The 25,255-nt window shown below is 46.2% G+C and overlaps 1 protein-coding gene across 4 annotated transcripts in view; it reads left to right on the top strand.

Moving 5' to 3' along the window:
• LOC142579393 (uncharacterized) overlaps positions 1 to 25,255 on the top strand; it is a 120,508-nt gene that overhangs the window by 91,746 nt on the left and 3,507 nt on the right. For all 4 annotated transcript variants that reach the window (XM_075689527.1, XM_075689526.1, XM_075689529.1 and 1 more), the window contains 3 exons: positions 7,432 to 7,545; positions 11,307 to 15,954; positions 24,419 to 24,547. In XM_075689527.1, coding sequence (XP_075545642.1) covers positions 7,432 to 7,545; positions 11,307 to 15,954; positions 24,419 to 24,547 — 4,891 coding nt within the window. The remainder of the gene's footprint in view (positions 1 to 7,431; positions 7,546 to 11,306; positions 15,955 to 24,418; positions 24,548 to 25,255) is intronic.

The raw sequence follows: 25,255 nt of genomic DNA on the forward strand, positions 1-25,255 counted from the left end.
CCAATTGACAACCGTATTCAGTTTCTAGATATTAACCTCTGTTTTTCTTTGGACGAGCATGTATGCTGAGGATATCATCCCAGATCTAAGAAAACCTTGTTGCCCTACGACAGTGCACACTCTAAATTGATTAAGAGAGGCATAGCAACAACGTGCATTAAGGCAGCACTTAGTAAGTCGTGTGAGCATGAATGCGATCAAAGTTTCTTCTTAAATCAGATAGCGCGATTACAGAACACAGGCTTTCCCGGTTCTGTGATCACTTCAGTATGCGAAGCCATTTTGCAGAAAGAGAAAAGAAGTCACGAAACTTCCCGAAAAGAAAATAAAGACAAAAGACAAGCACATGTGGTGCCATACCTACACAAGTTGTCACACAATCTAAAGAAAGTTTCCAATAGACATAATATTAATTTGGTTTTCAGTGCCCCGTGTAAGTTGCCCTCGATATGTAATTGCATGAATAAGCGTGAAAGGCATCTGTGCACCACAAATCATAAAGCTTGTTTCACTGAGTGCAGGCGCAACGTTATCTATCAGATACTGCTCAGCTGTGGAAAATCTTATATAGGTCAAACGGGACAGTGCTTCAATGAAAGAGCTCGTCAGCACAGCAGTAGCCTAAAGAATGGCTATGGGAGTCTTTTAGCCGGGCACTGTAAGAAGTGTCACTGCACCCCCATATTTGAAAAGACAAAATTCTTAGGGAAAGGGAAATAGTAGAGGCTTTTCACATTAGAAAGGAAGGAGATAAATGTGTAAGCACTCCCTCTCTTGCCTTGTCGGGAAAAGAAATCATATTTTTGGAAGAAAGATTATAATGTTGTTGATTTGCAGATGTTCTTGCGACTGATGTGCGCATGCCTATGCTGAAAAAGGTATAAATGTCCGGTGAATTTCAAATAAACTTCCAGTTGGCAGTCAGCACTTGTCTGTGGTATTTATTTCTTTGTGTCCTCGTCTTTTTCGCGCTGTTTAACCTCAGTTCTAATCACGATTGCTTCGTTATATCCATTAGTTAGATATATCCTATTTCGTTATAACATGGTGTTACTGTAATTCGATATATCCGTGTTTGATATATCGAGGTTTGACTGTATATGGGTTTTTTCTCATAGCCCTAATGCATAATTTGATACTCTGAAGTCGACTCATCATTATAACCGATATACAGTGAAACCTCGTTGAACTGGAGTTGGCCGGAGCTCGGAAAAAGTATGTACTAAACGGTAGTACTGCTTAACCGAAATAGCTTGAGATTGCCCACTTACCTGTCAAAAACGGAACTCAGAGATAGTGCAATGAAAGCGCAAAAACATGCAGTATTTATTCACTTTGCGCGACAAAAGTCATTATCTTTGTGTGATGCTGCGGCAGCCTAGAAGTGACGACAGCAGCCTCAAACTTACTGAAGCTGCAAGCCAGCTTTTCAACTAGCCCCCTCTTCTCAGCAAACACTTGCGTGGCAGATTCTTCGTTGGCATTGCATATTCTACGTGCACAGCACGGTAGTGCTGCAGAAGTCGCAGGGCACCTTTTTCATTGCTGGGTGCTGTTCTCGTCGCAATGATTGCTGACGTAACACGCAGCTTCTGCCACCGTCAGGCCTGAATCGCCCGTGCTGTCACCTTCCGTGTCATCTTCATCACTGTCGTTATGCGACACTTCGGCAACAACAGAGGCAACGATGGTGAAAAGTCTAACCTCGTAGCCAACATCTCTTCGTGGTCGCAGCAGCGCTGCCGAGCAACTTCTTTGCATTCCAAATGCCACACACTGTAGTCAACGGTAGATCCCTATCGTGTGCCAGCAGCAACATCTTCGTGTCACGTTCGGTAGCATGAACAATATCCAATTTTTCTTTTATGCTGATCACCCGGCATTTCTTTATCCGAGCTTCGGCATGACTCAAGTCCTACCTTGCACAACGCCACAACGCTCTCTGGCACGGTGGCACGGCGCCGAAATTATGTTGATGTGGCTTCACGTGCAAACGCACAGGGCGCTGCAAGGCCACCCGATTGGGACGAGTTACCACCATGATTGCGCGATGAAGAGTGGAACATGTGTCAACCGATACATACACAATAAGGTGGTACAGTTTATGAGGATACAAAACGCATTATGTTCAATGGCCGCTGAGTCGGGCATTTGACTTCACTGCTTTTAAAACGAAACTACTGTTTAAGCGGGTACGGTTTAACGAGGTTTTGCTGTATCGTTATATGTGATCTGGTTATATAAATGGACTGCACTATGTTTCGTTTAAGCAGAACTACCATTTAGTATATACTTTCTCCGAGCTCCAGACAACTACGGTTTAATGAGGTTTTACTGTAATTATTAGATTTAGGTGCATTTTAAGGAACCCCAACTGGTCAAAATTAATTCGGAGACCCCCACTACTCATAATCGAATCGTGGTTGTGGCATGTAAAACCTCATAATTTAACCAACCTTACTCTGCTTTAATTCACTTTCATTCATTTTACCTCGCCTCAATTCACCTTACTCAAACTTGTTCTAACTTTAATTCTGTATTACTACTGACGTCATGCAAGACGCCGATGACGTCATTGATGATGATTATTTTTGGTACCACTCATTGCCTACAACGCAGGCTTTTCTGCCTCATGGGACATGTAATACTTTCGCATTAATAAGTGAAAGATTGCCGCAAAACAGAGGTAACCTATTAAAGGGGCCCTGAACCATATTTTATTGAAGTTGATAAACGCATTTAGAGTTCAAATAGACTATTTAAGAAATACTTTGCCACAAAAAGTACTTCAATGCGTTCAGCAGAAGTGGAGTTATTAGACAGTTTTAGTATAGCGTACGCTATACCATTACGTACGCTAAAAAATAGCGGGTCGTCACTGCACATGCGCTGAACGCTAAACGAAATAGCGGGTATAGCGGGCGTACGCAACGCAAACGAGTTAGCGTTAGTGTTTTTGCGGGGTTTGCGGAGTTTGCGGGAAACATGGCGGCGGTCCCGGCTGCCCGCTTCGAATTTAATTTGGCGTTGCTTTTGTAAAATGCACTTCGTTCGTAGCAAATGTCTGTGTAAATGGCTTTCGCTTAGTCTCAGGCCGCTTCAACGACACAGTATTATGGATAACCTCGTGGTGTTTTCGAGATCGCTTCTTGTTTCGAACGAGTCGAAGCCTAACGAAAGAAACGTTCGAGATGTCAGCGCCACCTATCGCTACAGGCGCGAAATAGCTGCAACGACGGCATATGGCCTCTGAGATCCGAAGATATTGCCGGCCAACTAAAATAGCAGAAAACGTGTGCTGCTTAGCGTACGCTACATAATAGCATATAGCGTACGCTATAGTTACGTACGCTAAACTAAAACTGTCTATTGCCAATCAAGCTCTATCCTCCTCCCCCCTCCCTAGTGGTCCTTCTTCAATGACTTGCCCTGAGAAGGCTACAGCATAGCAGGGCATGGCAACAATGCTCGGCCTACTGAATGTCACCGTGGCGTGCAATTCAACTTTGATTTTGAATGTTCACGTAAACACCACTATTTCCAATTTTGGTGCCTGCGAAATGCCAAACGCGGTTGTCCTCGGCGAGCTGCAGTTAGCTCAGCCAGTGAACTCATTGCGGCATCCCGTGGTGGTTGCGGTATCTACGCTACGTAGTAGACCACAGCTACATGCAACTGTAGTGTGTATGCAGCATTTGCTTTGTGCACGACGGGGCTTGAGTGTGTGCTCGCGCTCCTACACTCCAGTCTGGCCATGCTTTGTCCTGCACCAGTTTGACCGACAGATAGCAGCCACATCCAACTTGCATATTTTGAAGCGTTACAAATAGCTTATTACAGGGCGAAGATTGCTAAGGCGACTAACCAGGAGCAGGCCAGTAGTCAGCGTGCTCTGGCAAGCATGCATCTGGTGTGACATTAAGTTTTGCAGGGTTTGAGGCTAAGTGTTCCAAACTACAGTCAACGGCCGATAATTCTGACTCCACGGGGAACGTAATTAAGTCCAAACTATCGAATGTCCGAAAGAACGAATGTATCCAAAAAAGATCACTTTATTGACGTTTTAAGGCCCCTCTGCATGGAACAGGTGGTCTATGCATTGCTGCACGCACTTCCATTTACATGCCACCGCCTGTATTTCTGCCAGTTTTGAGTTTCGCTGTGCGCCAATACAAGGACTGCGAAGGCTTGAGTCAGACCTGCAGGTGGAAGGCTCCGGTGCACATGGCACATCATCATCCTAGTCAATGTCGCTGTTTGACGGTGGGAGACCTTGCTCAATTATTTCATCATCGTTCAGTTCAGCACATGACATAACCAGGCTGTCGACGTCTGCAAAGTTTTCAAATCTAACGGTGGCAGGAATCTGCACATTGCATGCAGCCCAGCAGGTCCTCGATGATATCCACATTTGAGTTCGTTGTGGTAGGCAGCAGTTCAGCCTCTTCAGTTGCGGAGTCAGGCTCATTCAGACTGCGACTCGAGACTCATTTGGAGTCGGACTGCGAGGGCACCGTTGGTGCCATTTGACGCCTATCTATAACTTCACGAGAAAGACTTGTTGGAGCCAGCAAAGCGCTGTCTGAAACGCAAACTAAACAAATAAGCACAACATGGCAGAACGCTGTGTGCAAAGCAAACTCAACAGAGTGGACCATGTTCGGCTGTGCCGGAGAGGATGTGATGATCGCGATGTTGGTGAGACCTCACAATTCAGGCAAAGCCTCCGAGATTGGCAGTTGCAGTGAAATCTCAGAGGCGTAGAGCTGCAATGAAGGCAAGGCCTCAGAGATTGCCATCTAGACTTGATCCCTTTCAGGATCAATGACGTAAATATACGACGCTGCGAACAAGTCCAAAATGGTCGAAGCTGTATATTTACGACGCCGTCTGTATGTTTAAAAAGCGCACCAATTTCCTAACTTTTTCTTTCCTGGCATGTGTTGCCACTATGTGGGAATACAGGGATTTTTTTTCTCGTGCCTCCCTCTCTCGGTTTTCATTGCATGGTTTGCTTTAGAGCTAGTCTGCTCCGGCACGTTTATATACTACCGCTCGCGCATTGGTGCGCGCATGGGCAGGCAATGGTTTGGGTTTTGTTCCGTGGGTGGTTTCGGCTTCTTGCACTCGCAAAACTGATGGCTATCTCGTTACTAATCGCTCAAAGGGCCTGTTTTCGCTTAATCTCTGTTTCTCCCCTGTTTCTCGCTCATTTAGTGCTCTCAGGGGTGCGCATAGGAAACGCCATGCATGCGTTTACTTTCCTTTTCTTTTTTCATTTTAAGACTCGCGGAAACTAATTGCCTCTGGTTAGCAATAAGAGGAAGATTAGCGGAAGTTTGTTACACAATTTGCTTTTTTGACGGGCACACAACCACAGTTTTCATGAGTGCACTCACTTAACACAGTTTGATTACGCTATGGACCTAAATATTAGTGTAAGAGCAGGAGTATTTCAGATTTGCGAAATATTCTCATGTGCGCATTTTCTAAGCCTTGAACTGTGTGTATAACAATGCATGAAATGTTTAATTCTAAGTTTATTTCCTTTTTTTATTGTTGTTATTCATGAATAAGCAGTACATATATACCAATGCAAAATAGTTTTTTCTCACTTTACGGTCACCCTAGAAAAATTACGATAAATTTTTTTAGAAATAGGTCCCTCAGAAGAATTGGAATCTGCAATAAAAAATCGACCCTGGAGGTTGCATATGGCGAAAAAAATCTACCCTCGAAGGGTTAATCTCTGAGGCCATACTTAATATCTCGTCAAGGTTGCCAGGAGAGATAATGGTGCAGAGTTGGCATAGACTATAGCCGCGGATGAAGTCCGGATAATCTAATGTAGGGCTAGCGACTGTCCGAAATATTGGTCGTCTTTACACATTAAGTCTATGGGGCCATTGGCGGTGTCGCAAAGCTGTCCGAATTACCGAGCCTGTCTGGCTTATCAGTGTCCGATTTATCGGTTGGTCACTGTATACGAAATTAGCAAGACCTAATGGTTACTACACCGATAAGCAGCCTGGCCAAAGTTTAATTCCTATGCGGGCGGCTGTGGGCAACTGTCAGTAAACGTTAGTCAGTTTCTTTTGCAAGTACTTAATTATTACTGAAATTCAAAAGCAGATGTTCACTTCCAGAATGACCCGAAAATTTCCAGAATGACGCCAGTTTTGAGATATGTGCTATCAAACTTGCCCTAAAGATGCACTGTTATTCCACCTACTTTGTTAACAAAGCACTCTTTTATGCATTGAAGCACAAAAGTAACTGGAGTGCCCATGTATTTTGCTGCACATTTTCAGAAATATCACAAAACTGGTGTCATCCTCGAAATTCATTTCAAGTTGATACGTCTTGTGAACTCACCGGCTACTATTTGTAAGTTGCAATATGTGCTGTAAAGTAATTAATTAGTGATTTTTTGTTATTTAGCTGAATATGTTTTGATTTCTCGTGCTAGTAATGTTCAACTCTTAGAATAATCCATCTCAAGAGCAAGAATTATGCTATCTACCATAGGCGATATTAAAAATTCCATAAAACTTAATTATGATCACATTGTAAAAAGGGTTGGCCCAACATCGTGGCAAGTGGTTGATCTGTGCGACAGATGAAATGACCGTGCATCATGTGATGACTCAGTCACCGCTCCACGCATAGCAGTGCTAACGGTAAACAGGTGCTGTCCGCTCAGTTTCATTTGCCACTTGTCAAAAATTCTGAAATCTAGAGGGTCATGACAACTTTGTGCGATGACCCCCCCCCCCGTCGTTTTTCTTTCGATCATCCGCCCTCCACGCAAATGCATGCAACCGGGTGATGACACTTTCGTGCCTGTACAGCCAGTGGCATATAGTACAGAATGTGTGGCAAGGTTCCAAGGAACTTCTAGGGAAGTTGAAGGAAACAGCAGATAGTCTTTTGAATGAAAGCATAGGCTGCCTGTTGCAAGTACAGAAAAATACTGTGCTGAGCTGTTCATAAAAAGCATTGTGTAGCACCTAAGTATGTTTTTTTATTTTGTATGACAGCTTTTCGTGGGGATATTCTAGTGCAAGCCAAAGATAGGCTTAACTGCATTTCTATTTATCCTAATTTGACAACAGTGTTGGAGTTTTGCTGTTTAACTTTAGCTGTTCCTCCTCAACCATTTTTATTTTCCTGCAATACTAAACCCCTTGTATGTTAAGTTTCCAGCATGTGTGTCTCACTTGTAAGCTTGCAGGTTTTCTTTGAGCCACACAAACAGCAAAGTTACTCTCTCGTCACATGCGGTGTAACACCTTGCTCCTGTACTCCTGTGCTTCATGTTAACTGTACAGTTGTATAGTTTGTTACTGTCTCTAGGTTGGGCAGAAATTCCCAAGTACGTCTTTTTAGAATTTTTCAAAGCAAACATATCCTGCTCTATCCCGTTCTCAGCTGCGACGAAGACAGCAGGGGTGATGTCATGGTTGCCCGACCAAGGTTACCACGGCAATCCTTTACCCAAGTCAAGAAAGCCATCTCAAGACCTGCATCATCATCACTGAATCGGTAAGGAAACCTGCTTCCTCATTTTTTTTTTTTTTTCAATCTAAAACTTTCTTTCGCTCCACACAGTCGAGCCCACATATAACAGCCCCACTTAAGACGAACTATCGCTTAAAACAAATGTCTTTGAGCCCTGCCGATCGGTTACAGCGAACGGATGGCATAAACCCTGCTACTGCGATGCGAAATAACAACGACCTCCGACCCCTTTACGCGCGCGAGGTCTGTTTGCCAAAGCCTCCTCGGAGGCGAACTATCCGTTTCGTGCATGGAGAAGGGGAAAAAACTTGCTTTCGCGGCCCTCTACCCTCTCCTCGTCATCACGCGCTGCCCACAAGTGTCGGCGTGTGGCTTCCAAGATCGCCCTCCTGCCCGTCCTTGCAATTGTGCTCCCCTCTCCTAACTGTTTCTTGCAACTCCCTCGCTATCTCAGCGTGCACTGCAGCGCCGGCTAAAGTTCAGAAGTTTTGTTTTCTGGCTGTTACCGCGAAGCAGGCCTATCCACACTAGTCTCCATGCTTCCGCACTTCGTTCTAGTCAGGTCCGAGTTGTAATTCAGGATGGAAGAATGGGAATGCGGTGCCTGCAGCAACCACAAAACGAAAAGCGCTGTACATGGCAACGAAGTGGACAGTTTTGACAGAACTGTCTCAAGGTGCTTAAAACCGTGAGTTAGTGAAAAAGTACAACTTGGCGAACTCAACCATCTGAACAATGCTAAAGGACAAGGAAAAGATTGCCAGCTCCGACGCCAACTCAACGAACAGAAAGTCCCTGCAGAAGGCCACCCATGCGGCCGCAGAGGGCGTGCTGCTAAAGTGGTTCGTCGACGCACAGGCTTGCGACATTCCAATAAGTGAGCTAATGATGCTGGGCAAAGTCAAAAACTTTGCGTTCCTGCTAAATTTTCCTGACTTCTACCCAGGCACTGACTGGCTACATCGATTCAAGGTGCGGCATGGGATTGTTTTTAAATCGATTGTTGGCAAGGTGGCTTCGGCAAGTGAGCAACACGTTGCCACGTGGCTTGTAACAAACCGAGTCATTATTGCAAGCTACGTGGAGGAGAATATGTATAACGCAGATGAAACTGTGTTATTTTATCAGATGCTGCCGGACAAAACGCACACCATGAAAGGCAGCTCATGCACTGGCGGCAAACACAGTAAAGTGTGCGTTACACTACTTCTATGCACTAATATGGATGTCTGCGACCGGTGCATGCCATTTTTAATCGGAAAATCAAAGAAGCTGCCTTGCTTTCGGAGCTGTTTGCCTGTGCACTACAGGCACAGTACTAAGGGTTGGATGACACGCATTTTATTCACAGAGTGGCTGGGCGAGTTTGACCACGACATGCAGAGGCAAGGAAGCCACGTGCTCCTTGTGCTTGACAACTGCTCAGCGTACATTGTGCAAACTTCTCTGACAACACTTACTGTTCTTGCCGCCCAATACCACTTCGAAAGTGCAGCCGCTCGATTTGGGCATAATATGCACATTTAAGGCGTCGTATAGGAGCCGCGTTGTGGAGCGCTTGCTCATCGCTGTAGACCGCCCGGCCGCCAACTTGCTGCTTCAAGTTTCATTGTATTCAGCCGTAGAGATGGCGAAGGCGGCCTGGGTAGAGGTGACGGCCGCTTTAATGCGGAACTGTTTCCACAAGGCCTGCTTCATCGATGCAGTGCCTGATGTCGACAGAGCCCGATGCTTCCGAAGATGATTGGTCTGGCGGCAATTTGTGGCAGCGCCTTGTCGACTTCGACATGGGGCATTACGACACTGGTTGGGGTGACATTATTTCTGCTGATGAAAACGCCGATATTGCGGAACCGTGCATGGGCGAGGGCATCGCTTGCGAAGTGCGGACGGAGAATGATGCAGAGCAATTGGATGACGACGAAACTTCGGAGCCAGCACCCATTAGCGTGCCTGTAACAATGGGCTACATGGAGATCTTCTGGCAACTTGTCTTTGCCAAAGGCCTTGGCGAAGAGCACACTTCTGCTTAAAATAAACTGGAGACCGCCCTCATCGTATCTGCACTATAGAAACAGATGAGCATCACAAACTTCTTTGCAAAGAAATAAATTTTGTGTTTTTACTAGCCACTTCTTTTTTTCTTTTTAAGCTGTAGTCCGCTTACTACGAACTTCGGGGTATAACGAAAAGACACCGTGTAACACTCAGGTTCGTTATAAGCGGGCTCGACTGTATTGTATTTTGCCACATTTAACTGCACCCCCAATTACAACAGCTCGGAATGAGGAGAAAAAAATCTGCAGCTATAAACCGTGGAAATAACTGCATACAATAACGCTCACATCTTTACAAGAACAGTCTCCATTCACAAACGCACCACTAGTCTATGTTGTATCTTTGGCCAACGACTCTGTCACCTCTCACTCTTTGGCAGTGCTGATAATCTTCAGCTTCTGCTGCGCTGTAAAAGAATGGCCATTTGGCACAACTCATCGTGATCAGAGTTTTAGTTCGCTGGTACCACATGCATTATTCGCTAGCTACTAAGTGCAGAATGGTGGCCCGTAATGAGGAGAATAGGTGACCATAAAGGAGGAGAGAAAGGAGCTTCAACATGCAGGGGTGGGGAGGGGTAGGAATTATGACAACAGAACTTTGAATGACAGAGAACCTTGCCTTGAGGTGTGGCTTCACAGAAATATGCACTGCACTGCTATGAAGCCAGACCTCAAGGTGAAATTTGCATATAACCCGCACCCCACTCTACTGTTAAATTTGTTGAATTTTTGGTGCTGGTTAGAGCATAAAAATAGGGTACGTGAGGCACACTGTATTGAATGCAGAGACCATGCATGGCAATGAGCACATCTGCCAACTCTCCCAAATTTTCCATAAGGTTTATGAATTTAGACTTGTTTCAGGATTTTATGAATGTTGCCTCAAGTTTTATGAAAAATAAATCATGTTTGTAAAGAAGTTTCACTGACCAATTGCCGAAGTTTTCATCTGGGTGTCGCAGAGTCAAGATTGCATCGTGGTATCTGCACTTCACAATGACCTGTGATGCACATTGAGCTACTTGATGGGTGAATGCAAAACACATCGAAACCCTCAGCCGTTACGAAATTTCAAGTAAATATTCATTTTACATGGAGCACAACACACAGCAAAAGTCTGCCAATGAATGTTCCACTTTGCCGGTGATCTAAAAAGCAAGGAAATCAAGGTACAATGTAGGGCTAGTAGGTGCATAGCTGTCCGTGGTTCTTGTACAAAATGTTTGAAAAGAAAAAAAAAAAGAAACGGACAGATAGGGCACCACATCCTCCTTATGGCACTCTTTCTGTCCGTTTCTCCTTTTCTTCCTGAACATTTTACTCCACAAACATTTACAGCAATGATGTCAATTTTACCATCACAATTGATTTTTTGCTGATTGGCCTGATTGTTCAGATATTTTCCCAACAACCTCCGTGCACGAAAAGCAGTTGGCAACTATAAATCTGTTCATAGTTGGCCACCAGTCATTGTGTTATATTACATGGCAGTCAAAGTGCAGTTTGAGGCTTCTTTGTGTAGTCGTAAGCCTTCCTCCTATGAGGCCCGAACCCTGTAAGATATCAGAAGAAAAGAAGTGCGGGCCATACAGGACTAAACACGTCATTTTCACATCAGATGTGGCTTAAATACACATAATGTTCAACTGTATCCTGGCACATTCCCACTCGGGAAGTGCTGCTAAACCAGTTAATCACAAAGCTGCGTGTACCCACTGCTTGCAGGGTACGTGCAGCTCTGGCCAAAGTTTCTCCTCCTCCAGCATGCAGCGACCTACTGGGCAGCATCCTGGAGATGCAATCTGTGTTCCATTCCAAAGGAGGTCTCGCGGGTGCTGTTGTGCAACGTGACGGCTCCCTTGACCTGCGTGCGGTGCCTTCATCAGCGCGCAATTGCCCCCGAAGTCCTCCTGGTTCCCCCGCTGAATCCCCAGCTTCTCCTCCGCCCTCAAGCATAGGTGGCCACTCAACAGGCTCGGCAAACCAGGCTCCCAGCAGACGAGCATCAAGTGGGGGAGGCTACACTTCGAATTATGTTGGTGCACCGGGGGACAACGGCACAACACCTAGTCGGCATGATGACCATGCACAACGGGAAGGCTGTGGCAGTTACCACAACTTGATGGTTCCATCTCCGCCAGATGCCTATGCACGCAAGAATGGCCGGGACCGGACTAAAAATGGCCCAGTTGAGGAAGACGATGACATTGACATCTATAGTGACATTGACGATGGTGATGATAGTGGTGGTGGTGGGGGGGATGGTGTGAATCATAATGGAGATGATACAGAACCTTCAGTGAATGGTGAAAGCCCAATGAGAGTGTCTGCAGCAGCATCCGTTGGCAGAGAGAGTGTGTCACGGCGCGTCGCAGCCAGCATCGTGGACCATGACGAGGAAGCATCATCAAGTGAAAACGAGCTGGTCATTGATGAGCAAGAAAATGCCGCTGAGGTGCCAGAGGATGAAGAAGTTACAGATGATCATTCAAAAGCAGCTGAAGAGAGTGAGGAGGAAGGGCCCATTTTGGAAACAGACAATGTGAGAAGTCCATCCCCTGACAATGATGAGGCCAAATCGCCAGCATCAGACGGAGAGGGTGGGCTGGAAATAGTTGAGAATGGAAACTCAAGTGATGGTGACCAGCATGAAGATGAAAGTAGTGGAGCCAAAGAGGGTGATGATGGTGGAGAAGAAGCAGGAGATGGTGAGGAGGGGGAGGAAGAGGAGGAAGAAGAAAAGGCAGAAGTGCAACCGTTTGCTGAAGAGGAAGAAAACTCACAGATGAACACTGAAGAGGAAGAAACAGGTTCTGTGCCAGTTGAAGACACTCCAGCATCCCCCACAGAAGAGGGCCCCTCATTCGTGCAAGATGCACCTGCATCTCCCCCAGCTGAAGACTGTCTATCATCTCCACTAGAAGGAACACCATCGCCTACCGCTCCTGTTGATATGCCGGCATCGCCATCAGAAGATGTGGTTCCTGGGGCTTCACCAATTGAGAGTGGAGAGGAATCCTCAGCACCCGTCTCTCCTGAAGCAGCACCAGCAGATGAGCAAGTGGCAGAGCCTGCAGGAGGAGGTGAAGATGGGCAAGAAAACGAAGATGAGCAACCAAACGAAGAAAAGGTGATTTCAGATGTCAATGAGGGTGAAGAAGAAGACACCCAAGACAATTCATCCTCTCCAAAAGAAATTGAGAGCCCCGAGGCTGAGCCGGAAGAGGAGGATAGGGAGGAGCAGGAAGAGAGTAGCTTGGTGGTGGGTGGACCAGGCGAGGATATTGCTTCCCCAGTGCCAGAAGAATCAAAGGAGCCAGATGATGGTGGTGTCCTCCTTGGCGACCTCCTAGAGACTGAGGATATCTCCTCATCTGAAGAAGAAGGCCTAATTGAGGATACCAGCAATGGCATGGAAGATATATCGGAGCCGGGTAGTGCAGATGGCTTGGTGGACAACCTGGATGCCATAGTCAGGGAGCAGGAGGAACCTTGGCGGTGCGACCAGTCGGGGGAGGAGCAGCCACAGCGTAAGGAGCGGAAGAGCAAGCACAAGAAGGAGACCTGTCATCATCGGAAGCATCGGCGTCACCGACGGACCAACAGCAGCAATGAGGACCGTGAAGAAGGAGAGATCATTGAGGAGAGTTCGCCATCCTCTTCGAGCCGACGACGGAAGGATGTGGAGCCACCTGCAAATGACCTGGCTGAGTTGGCACCACGTATCAATATTTCCGAGTTACCGCGGATCCCCAAAATCAAGAGGGGCGACAAGGCAGTGAGTCATGCTGCTGATAGCGAATCCAGCGTTGGAGGTGATGGCAAAAGTATAACGGTGGCATCGCATGCGGAAGTAAAGCGCACCAGTGTGTTGAGCAGGGTTGACTCGGGCACTGATATCAGCTGGAAAAAACTGTCTAAGCACTCCCGAGAGCGCAGCTACCGAGACGGAAAGCAGCGGGATGACACAGTGTTGTTCAAGGAACGCGACATCAAAAAACGTGAGAGAGACAGTCGGGTTGAACGCTCCGATAATCTGGCACGCAAGGATACTGAGGCGAGGGCAAACTCTCCCTCGCCGCCACCACCACCAAAAAAGAAGGAACGGCGCCCCGACCGGGAGCTCTACGTTCGCCCTGACAAGAAGCGCGACTGGAACAAAAAGGACAAAGAAAAAGAGAGGTCAGCACACAAGGACAGCAAGTCATCATCGTCATCATCACACAAAGACCACAGGGACAAATATAAGGAGAGAGACAAGCATAGCAGAAGTGGCAGCAGCAGCAAAGAGCGCACTCGCCACAGTAGCAAGGACCGACGACGGAGCAACTCGAAAGAACGCCGTGAGCGCAGCCACAGCAGCCGACACCATCGAGACCACTCTGACGAGCGCTCGTCAGAGAAGTCCTCTAAGCACAAGGATTCACGTCGAGCAGATGACCGAGAGTCAAGACGCTATGATGACAGGGACAGTAGGGATTCGAGAGAAAAACGAGACTCAAGAGAAGCGCGAAGCTCTAGAGAAACAAGGGATTCAAGGGATGATGGCAGTCGAGGAAGAGAGTCTAGAGATGCGAGGGATTCTAGGGATACTAGGGAGTCAAGAGACACGCGGGAGTCAAGAGACAACAGGGAATCGAGAGACGTGACGAGAGACAGCAGGGAATCGAGGGAGAGCAGGGAATCTAGGGAAGGTAGAGAAACTAGGGAGTCACGAGAGGTAATTAGGGAGCCACGACGGACTGAAGAAAAGATTAAGGTGGTTGTTGAGAAGGATTACTGGCGCGATAAGCATGAGCGGCGGAAAGAACGGTCACCCAGCCCTTATTTAGAGGAGGCAGAAGAACACACACCGATAGAGTCAAAAGAGGTGATTGCCAAGGGTGACAGCATCATAATCAATGTAAATTTCAACCGCAGCAAGAAGGAAACAAAGTTGGCGCCTGTGCCAATGAAAGATACGGATGCACATGCTAAACCTAGTGTCAGGGAGTCACGGTCACGTAAGCGCGAGGCCTCTCCTGCCACACCACAGTATGGAAGTGACAGTGATGCCAACGAGAGTTCGTCCAAAAGGAGGCGCCGCCACCATCGGATCGGCCATGATGGTGGCAGGGACGAAAGTGAAGCGAGTGAGCAAGACGATGAGCAGGAGGCGATGGAGAGGTCACCAGCATCTCCGGCATATGACTTCGGTGATCAGGCATCAGCGTCTTCGCCATCGGGGAGTGATGGCTTTGTAGATAACAAGCCAAGCACACCCCCAGAAGTGCATGTGTCGCCCCCATCGCCTGCTGCTGCGGACAAGTCACCGACATCATCACAAGCGACTCCTCAGGCGCCAGAGCCACCATCACCGCCATTACCCCAGATGCCCATTTTGTCAAGCGGCTCCGCCATACAGTTGTCACCACGGTCGCCCCCATCACCGCCAGAGGACAACAGCTACGACCCCTGTGAGCCGACCAAAAGCCCAAGCCCGCCGCCACCACCAATGGCTACAGTTGCAACGGCTACCGAGACCGATCCATGCCCACCTCCTGAGCCCGAGTTGCCACCACTTCCACCAGAACCAGAGCCACCGGCCCGCACTGCAATGGCAACAGCAGCATCCTTGCCACCAACTCTGCCCTTGCCGTCGGTGACAGTTGCTGCACCTGTCAGTGGCCCACCAGTGCTCCCCACCATGGCAGGGCTGCAGTTGCAACCTCCGCCACCATTCTTGCCAGCAAGGCCACTCACTACAGTGGTGGGAAATCTGGCTGGTGCCTGGGCTCCAGCTGCGGCGCCCATGATCCTTGGCCTTAGGGCACCGTTTGTGCCACCGGCGCTCGGTGCACTTCTACCCCCGCCGATGGGCCTCATGCCACTGAGGCCACCGCCAGCGCCAATCGTGCGGCTTGCTGCCCCAGCCATAGTCACTGCACCTACTGCCCCAACGACTCTCAGCTTGCCCCCTGAACCAGCGTTGCGGGTAGCAGAGCAGACAGGTGTTGTGGACATGGATGTTTCAACGCCACTGCTATACTCCCCCACGGATGTTCCAATTTCCCCTCCGGAGCCTGCGGCGATGCCTCCTCAACCGGCACCTGTTGCGCAAAAGGCATCATTCGACTCCCTTCTTCCAGCTGACCGGAAAAGTGGCAAAGGCAGTTCCAAGTCCAAGCGGCAGCACACCAGCAGTAGTGGTGCTTCTTCACAAGATGCTAAGCATATTGTGCACTTTGTGGTCGACAAGGGCAAGGGTGGTTCGTCGAATGTGACCCGGAGCCGGTCGGAGTCCAAGTTTAGCAGTCGCAGCATGGACGAAAGCCAGCTCCAGATCCTCGACGAACTGCCCAGCTCTGCTGTTGAGATGCAGGTCAAGGATAAGGTGAGTGCAATGGCAGGAAAAGCATCTATCCTGTCACATTCAACATTCGAAAGTTGGCATTTGTGAATCGCAAATTGGCATTTTCTACGTCTTAAAGTGTCTTTAAATAACAAATACAAGTACAGTAAAACCTCGACATAACAAACTTCAATATAATTAAATTCTCAATGTAACATGTACAGTAAAACCTCGTTAAAATGTATCCGCTTAAACAGTAGTTTCGTTTTAAAAATAGTAAAGTCAAATCCCCGACTCAGCAGCCATTGAACATAATGTGTTTTGTATCCGCATAAACCGTACCAGCTTATTGCGTATGTATCGGTTAACACGTAGTGTTTCCACTTTTCGTCACGCTAACACGGCGGTGCGTCGTCTCCATCAGGCGGCCCGGTAGAACAATAAGCTTCAGAGGTCAGCGCAACGGCCTCCAAGTGCCCTACGCGCTTGCATGTGACGCCACATCAACATCAACATGATTACGCCGTGTCCTGCCAGAGAGCGCCGTGCCAAAGAGCATTGTGGCGTCGTGCAAGCAAGAACTTGCATCATGCGGAAACTCATATAAAAATGACGCCAGGTGCTCAGCATAGAAGAAAAATTAGACATTGGTTGTGCTATCGAATGTGACAAGAAAAGTTGGCGTTGGCACACGACATGGGTCTGCTGTTGACTGCAGTGTGTGGCATTTGGAATACAAAAAACTTGCTCGGCAGCGCTGCTGTGACCAGAAAGAGATGTTGGCTATGAGGTTCGACTTTTCTCCATCGTTGCCTCTGTTGTTGCCGAAGTGTCGCCTAGCAACGGTGATAAGAACGACACGGAAAGTGACAGCACAGGCGATTCAGGCCCGATAGTGGCAGAATCTGCGCATTACGTCAGCCTCATGAATGCCATCGTCGTGACGAGAACAGCACCCCGCAATGAAAAAGGTGCCCCGCGACTTCTGCAGCGCTACCGTGCCTGTGCACAGAGAATATGCAACGCCAACGAGGAATCTGCCATGCGAGTGTTTGCCGAGAAAAGGGGGCTGGCTGAAAAGCTGACTCACAGCTTCAGCAAGTTTGAGGCCACTGTCGTCGCTGCTAGGCCGCCGTGGCATCAAACGAAAATAACATGTTTGCCACGTGAAGTAAATAAATACTGCATGTTTTTTCCCCTTTCATCGCACTCTCTCTGAGTTCCGTTTTTGACAAGTAAGTGGGCGATCTCGTGCGAATTCAGTTAAGTGGTACTGCCGTTTAGTACATACTTTTTCCGAGTTCCGACCAACTACAGTTTAACGAGGTTTCACTGTATTTTACTTTTTTTCTAACTTCCTGTCCATAGAATATATGTACTGTAGAACCAAGCTGTTCTGTACCCCGGTGCTGCGTTTTCCCAGCTGCTATGTCGTTCTTGCCCAGTCCTGGCGTAGCTTGCATAGAATCCCATGCATTGAAAACCCCGCTGTTACATCCTAACTATGAAAACATTCCAATATTATATGTCACAATCTGGCACCCACAACCTGCCTGAGCAACGAGCGCAACTGCCAGTTTGACTTTGGCGAGCCTTGGCCTGGCTTGGTTATATAACTTTCTGCACGGAGCAGCACGCAAGTGGGAATCGCCAGCACTAGATGGCGATCGATGGATGGCCATCTAGTGGCACCTCCGAACTTGTCTTTGCCGTGCCTTCTTGATGGCGTCGGGAAAACAGAAGGCGCTTTCCCTTAAGAGAAAGCTTGGTGTATTCAACGCTGTCGACAAGCAGCCAGCGCACAAAAGAGCCAACATTGCCAAGGGCCTTGGACTACCACCCTTGACACTTAACAGCGTGATCATGAAGTGGGTCGACATAGAAGGAAGTGCCATGCTTTTCCGCAGAAAAGCTAAGCGGGCTCGTGGCACTAAGTACAAGAACCTAGACAAGGCGCTTCTGACGTGGTTAAGGGGGACGTGGCTTTGAATATCAACTTCCTTATTTCTTCATGGATTTTGATGAAAATTGGCACAAATGTTTAGAATGTCTCCCTGATGCTTCCATAAAGGTTACAGAGTGATATCCTGAGAGCATTTTACTGAATTTCATTGAGCAGAATTTTTCTCCCTCAAACTTTCTGGAGAGCCTGGAGAACTTAAAGCAAGCTCACGCGAAAAGGCCATGAAAAGTAGCTGATAGACTGGGCATTGTAGACTTTACGGCGTCAAATAGCTGCATTGACCATTTCTAAAGAGGCATGGCATTGCTTATAGGGCATTCAGCGAAGAAGCGGCAAGTATCAACATAGACACAATGGATGATTGGAAGGCCATACTTTCCTCTATAATTGCCCCTCAGTTATAGAGGAAACCATATGAGCCTTGCAACAATTATGCTGACGAAACCGGCCTCTTCTTTCGGGTGCAGCCATCAGTCGCTAAGCCTGAAGAACGAAGTGTGCCACTGAGACAGATGCAGCAAAGACTAGTTGACCGTGCTTCTTTGTTGCAGTGTGGGTGGCTCGGACAAGCTAAAGCCACGGGTGATCAGAACATATGAGAATCCACGGTGCTTGAAGAACACTCACCTACTGCCATGGCACTACAAAAGCAACAGTCTTGTGTGGATGACTTGTTCTTTGTTCGAAGAATTTCCTCAGTACCTCGACAATAAGATGGGTTCGCAGTGCAGGAGTCTTCTCCTTTTTATTGACAACTATGCAGCCTACCAGAGAAACCTGCCATTTCTTTGAACATCAAGCTTGTGTTTTTTTTTCAACCGAACACAATCCATTTGCAGCCGTTCGATGCCGGCATTAAAAAGAATTTAAAGCACACCTATCAGAAGTGTATCGTGAAGCACTGTCTGGCAAGTATTGATCGTTGGCAGCAGCCTGCAACCATCTCCGTACTTGACGCAATGCACTACGCCGCTGCAGCATAGGCTGCAGTGAGTACATCAACCGCACAGCACTGCTTCGCGAGATGTGGCTTCCACATGGATGGGGAAGTGGAAATGACCTTGGTACAAGCTGAAGAGCTTAAAGAGTCAGCAGCAGCCACTCATGACCAAGAGCGCAGTGAGGAGATGGATATGCTAGGTGCGATTGGAGTCTCATACAACGACTATGTCGCCTTGGATGCTGCCGTCGTGACGTCGGAGTGCCAGAGCATCGTTGAGATCATTGCAAACTCGGCCCTGAGTGACAACACCAATGCCTGCGATGATGACGATGAGTACAAGCCACAAGATTCTGGTGATTTAACAAATCAAAGCTTTGCAGAAGCAGTCACTGCTGTAGACCTCCTGTGTAGGTATGTTGCACCTCAAACCGATGCCGACAGCAATGAGGCTTTTCAGGCGATTGAGAAATGTGTAGTGCTGCTATCCAGTGAGAGAAAGAAACGGCAAGCCTCCATTCTCGATATTTTTTAAGCCTTGAAAGGCAACTTTGTAAAAAATAAATTATTTCAAGTCAAAAGTACACTGTTTTCACTCATTTTCAGAGCTTTCCTCACTGCTGCTGCGTTTTCCTGGCTGTTACATCTTCTTTTGCCCCAGTCCGGTGAAAAACATATGGACAGGGTTCCACTGTATTTTGAAGCTCAATATAATGAAGTATGTTTATGCATGATTTCAATATAATGAAATTTCCCATTCGGTGGTAAAGAAAACTGTAACAATAAATGGAAGCAGGATGGTGCACACCTTCTTCTAGCCCGGCCATAATTGCGCATGACTGTCAGTGTGGATGAGCACATACGCAGCCCGCATGACCTGTTTAGAGGTAGTTTGTCACATGTGCAAAGACTGCAAGCCGAGATTGTGTGACATCATGGTGTGCTGTCTTCTTGTGCATTTAATGCAGGAGTTTGCGTAATCTCGAGTTTCATAGACATGTTGAAGTGAGACACCAACCAGACGGAAGCATTTACTCCCTGCTGCTGGCGCTTTTCATGATAGCCTCGTCCCACTGTGGGAGACGGGAGTCGATGCGAAAGCATGGCTGGCCTCGCTTCGTACCGCCAATATGAAGATACTGTCGACATGGCATGAAGCCATATCTTCGTCATTAACTCTCAAATTCAACAAAATTAATTTTATCTTATCCAAATTTGGTTTTCCTGATTGCCTGATAATTAGGAATATATTGCAGCCCAGTCCATGTAAGAAAAGTTTATCAGTGACTTGTTTGCATAAAAGGTCGAATTTCAATGTAAAATTTCAATGTAATGAAATTGCAATATAAGAAAACAAATTGCTGATTTTACCGACTTTGTTAAATCGAGGTTTAACTGTACTATGTACAATATTTGCTCATATAATGATCACACTTTTTGTCAAAATAATTGACACAAATTCAGAGGTGCGATCAACGTGGGTTAAATTTTCTGCGAAAAGAAAAAAAGTTTTTTTCATCCCGCATTTGCTGTGGGATGACAAGAAGTCCACAAACAGGCGGCTGCCACTGTAACAGTGTGGGACACCATCAGTGGAGCAAGCTGAATGCACCGAACGCGATTTTTTTTTCTTCTTGTGATTACATTATGTGCATTGGAACAGTTTCTTCTGTATCAGTAATGAATAATATTGTTAATATCGGCAAGTTTGCAGCAATAACATAGCCATGTCCACTTCGAGGGGACAGAAACGGAGATAAGCGTGCTTAGCTGCCAGTGACATAGAAACACACGGCGAGCATGCTACGAAAACTACGGCATTTGTCTTCACTACTACCCTAATGCGGCACGTTTCTGCTAGGGGTGGACGAATATATTAGCTATGTTACAAGTGTTGGCATATGAATGGGGTACACTTCTAATGTATCAGTGTAAACGTGGCTTCTATCGTTGCAGCTCGCGATTTGTTGTGTGCCCACGAGTGCAGATGAGAGGATTTGAAAGGCACCTTTTTTGTTGTTGTTGACCACAGCCATTATAAACCTGCAAATATTAAAGCCAAGGCAAGTTTGGTCGTAGATTTCTTTTTTTTTTTCATGGAAGTGCAGAAAGTGATGGGGAAAGGAATGAAATAAGGCATCTGCTTAAAAATCTGTCCAGTGCATGCAAATCATTTGTTATGTCTTGAAATGTCATTTGCATACCATTCGACAGCATTCACCAGATGGTAAGTGTGATCATCATTAGCTAGACTTGGCACACGACATATCGCTGCAGCAAGTTCGGGGTGCGATCATTACGCAGGAAAGAAAAAAAAATTAATTTTGACAACAAAATTCAGGGGTGCGATCATTATGCGAGTGCTATCGTTAGGCAAGTAAATATGCTATGTGTGTATGTATGTATGTGTTGCCTGGTAGCATAGCTACTTGGCCACAAATTCCACGGCTAGACATTGGGCTCATGTGAATGTAGGGTAGATGTGTGACACCCAAGTCATACGAGGAAACTCAGCAACACTTCAAGTGAGTGCACTTCGTCTCACTGAGTGTCACTTTGGTGGTGCGGAAGTGACACACAGAACAGCAAAATGAGGTATCATTTGGAATTGATGACAGTGACGATCTATGAAGCCATAGGGGTTGATATGGTCCTTGGCATTTTGAGTTCTAGAAACGATTGCTGTTTTACATCGAAAAAATGCTTATGTACAAAAACCTCCGCCATCAAAAATAGAAATACTATAGGCCCATTAACATGTTTATTCGTTTTGAGCCAATGCAAGCAAGGAAGATATCCACAGGGCCAAAATAGTGGAATCTGTCTAAAGTGAACATTTCAAACTTTTTTTTTGGCTTCACTGATGTCACAAACGTGCTCATAACATTTGAAATCATGAAAAACTGGTCTTAAATTAGTGCCTACTCTGCTGTGAGCATTTATTTATTTATTCTTGACACATTGCTATCAAGGCTACACACCTTGATGCACTGAAGCTAGTTCCTCGAACACGCTTGCTGGCAAGTGCACTCCACAGCAAGTGTCACTAAACTTTCTGTCTGACAGCCTCGGAGTGAAACTAATGGCAAAGCACACTTGCTTGAAGTGTCACTAAATTTGCCCATCTGACTAGGGTATAAGATGCCATTATGAAAAGACTGCAATAGTCTGCCACCACATGACACTGGCAGCTACAGGGCCATTGTGATAGTGCTGTTTCATGTCGCCAGTGTGTTCAGTTTGGGCATAGCAGTAGCGAACCTGATGCTCACAGTTTTGGTTTGGCACAATAAATAAGCTTAAGGTTTACCAGGGAAGCAGTGGCTAGTAGCATTACCATCTTGCAGTACTAAAGACAATCATGAAGCGCACTCTAAAAGGGATAAAGTTTCCATTTATAATGGAAACTTATTGTGGTGCCTACCTTGCCAATTGAATGTTTATTAATGTATTTTGTTAATTGGTCAGTTGCAGAACTTGTAGCTATTTAAATGTATTGACAGACACTAAGTTATTTCACAGGAATCATTTAAATGCCTGTTGTGCCCTGTGTTGCATCATTTTCAGACACATCAAGTGAAACACGCTATGCTACAGGTCATGCTGGTATGGTTTAAATATGCTTTAACATTACAAAAGGTGTGCTACAAGCACTCCAGTGGCTGCTGTGAAGCGTCTTCAGCATATCTTGAAATGTGTCTATTAACATAATTAAAAATGTTCCTAACTGGCTTGCACTGTGACAGACCAGCAGTTTCATATGTTGCATGCAGTACCAGAAAAGGTGGCCAATTAGTTCTGAAATGCTATCAGTGTTAGCTTACATAATACAGTCAAACCCACTTATAAAACAATAGTCTTAACAATATGTTGGATATAACAGTAAGCAGTCAATGCACCGTCAATTTCTGTATGTGTTCTGTGGCAAAATAAACTGCTCACTGCAATGCTCCTATGCCACACTATTGGTATAACAAGTAAATCTGACTACTGACTCTGTGCGTCAAAATAAAAAGGAATGCAAAATCCTTGGGGGAAAAAATGGTCGCAATTTAGCTGTATGGGAGAGAAATGCGTCAAGAACTGCGAAGTGCAACTGACGGTGGTTCGAAGCAGACCAACATCAGTTGCACTATATATATATGCACACACATCTGTTGATTTTGTGGGTTCATTATTAGCAAAAATCAGGCCCCCCGGTTATGTATAGTTATTATCACTTCTTTTTAATGCAGTAACATAGCAAAAATGCATAAGTGGTTGTACAGTTGCGTTAGTTGCCAGAATGCATCTTAATCACATTTGCACATTGTTTGTTGTGTTCACTGCAACAGCTGCTCAAAGCTATTCGATGATTGCGCATTTTAAACTTGACTGATGTCTTGTAGTCTAATGCGTGTTGTCATCGTGCGTTGAGGGGCCACAGTGACATGTGATCTCTGCTTAAATAGTGAAGTGTCAAGTTAAGCTCGTGGTTTAACCTTCTAGAATGACAATTATTTACCCTTTCTGAGAACAGGGCATCCGTGAAAATTATGTAAATACTGTTGACTTTCGTTCATTCGATCCTGACAGGACTAAAAGAAAAAAAAAGGTAATTGTTAGAATTGGGTAAATACAATAATCGGACATTGTGAGCTGCCATTATTTCTTGAAAATATTTCTAAGGCAAGCCAAAAAAAAAATCGTTTTTTGACTGGAGATGACTTCTTTTCAACGCATTCACTGTCACCTAAGCTCCGCTACGACAGACACTGCCACAAAGGGATTGCCAGAGGGGTCTCGTCAAGGGTCTCGAGGGTCTTGTCAAGTTCAAATTTTCTGCTGATGGCCAATTTTGGGATCAAAATAACGGAAATTTGGGCCCGTATTATTCCCGCTGTCTCATCTTTGCATGTGTAAAAACGGACGCTTTCCCAGTGGCGCACCAGGTGTTGCAGAAATTCATGGGCACTGACCGGGACCTTCAGCCGGGATCGAATTAACCGGAGGCTAAATGGAATTCTACTGTATGATGTATGATGCAGAGTGAGAGAGCAGTGATGGCACCATGCAATTCCAACTATTTGTCGCCCAAATCCAAGGCAGTTAGAGCTAACAGCACCTCAGTGTGGCACGGTCGTAACACACTGAGAACAATTATACAGCCAGTGTCGTATACGGCGCAAATTTAATGCTGCATGGGGGTGATTTCTCGTCTTAGCCTGTGGAAGTGGTTAGCATGTGCGCTACGCTGGATGCCGCAAGGTATCCAGCAAACAAATGACTGTAGCCATCAAATTCAGCTGTGTCTAGTGGGAATGTTCATTTTTAACTGGTATTCTTGTTATACTGTCTAAAGAGGTTCTTTCCCACAAGCCTTTCCAGAAAATTGATGGAGCACTGTAAGGGCAAAGTATAGACAGTTTAAGTTCATTCTCTGAAAGCTGCTAAATTGACCATCTTTCAATAAATTGAATCCTCTTATTTGATCTAACCCTTTCTTCCTAATTTAGTGCTTGACCTTGTGTGCCATTTCTTTGTAATTTTCTAGCTTGCTGGATTAAGCTTTTGGCAGGTCTTCTTTTTGTGCCCAGATTATAGTTTATCCTCGCCTGTTGCAGTTCCTGAAGAAGCTGAACAGGCAGGAGCGTGTGGTGGACGAAGTGAAGCTGGCACTCAAGCCTTACTACAATCGCCGCGAAATCTCCAAGGAGGAGTACAAGGACATCCTCCGGAAATCTGTTCCAAAGGTAGAAGCCCAGACCTTTAGTTGTACTGTTGCATTCAACTGTCTCGGCCAGTTGCTGGCTCAGTGTCTTGCTCAGTGGCTATTGCATTCATTGCATTCTGCTGTGCCAAGCACAAGGTCACAAGTTCGATTCCTAGACATGGTGGTCACGTTTTGACAAGTATGAAATACAAAATCACACAGGTATAATCTGGAGACCCGCCAATGCATGTCTGATAGTCCGCAAGTTGCTTTGGAATGACCCCCCCCCCCCCCCTCCAAGGACTTGATTTGCCATAGCTTTAGTATTTGAATGATGTGAAGGGTCTGTGAGAAAAAATTTACAGGCCCTGGCATCAGCATTGGCACTAGTGTGCACGTAGAGCATAAATGTACAAAGGTAAAAGGTACAAAACACCATACTGAGAAAGTAAACAAAATAGTAACTGCTGAAAGCATCTGCACCAAGCATATTGCAGACCATGGCCGCGATTTTGTGGCAATGCTTTTTCTCGGTGCTAATGCCTTTCGCGCCTTTCGCGTTCATGAGTGGTCAAGAGACACTCCATCCCGGGCGGAGCGTCGAGTGCGGCCACTCACAAACGCGAGAAGCATAGAAAGGCATTAGCGTCAGGAAAAGACATTGCTACAAAATCGCAGCGCATGTGTACAAAGACTCAATTGTGAATATACAGTCAAAACTCAATACAGTCAATTTCAAATAATTCGA

This window comes from Dermacentor variabilis, chromosome 4 (genome assembly GCF_050947875.1).
Source record: "Dermacentor variabilis isolate Ectoservices chromosome 4, ASM5094787v1, whole genome shotgun sequence".
NCBI lineage: Eukaryota > Metazoa > Arthropoda > Arachnida > Ixodida > Ixodidae > Dermacentor > Dermacentor variabilis.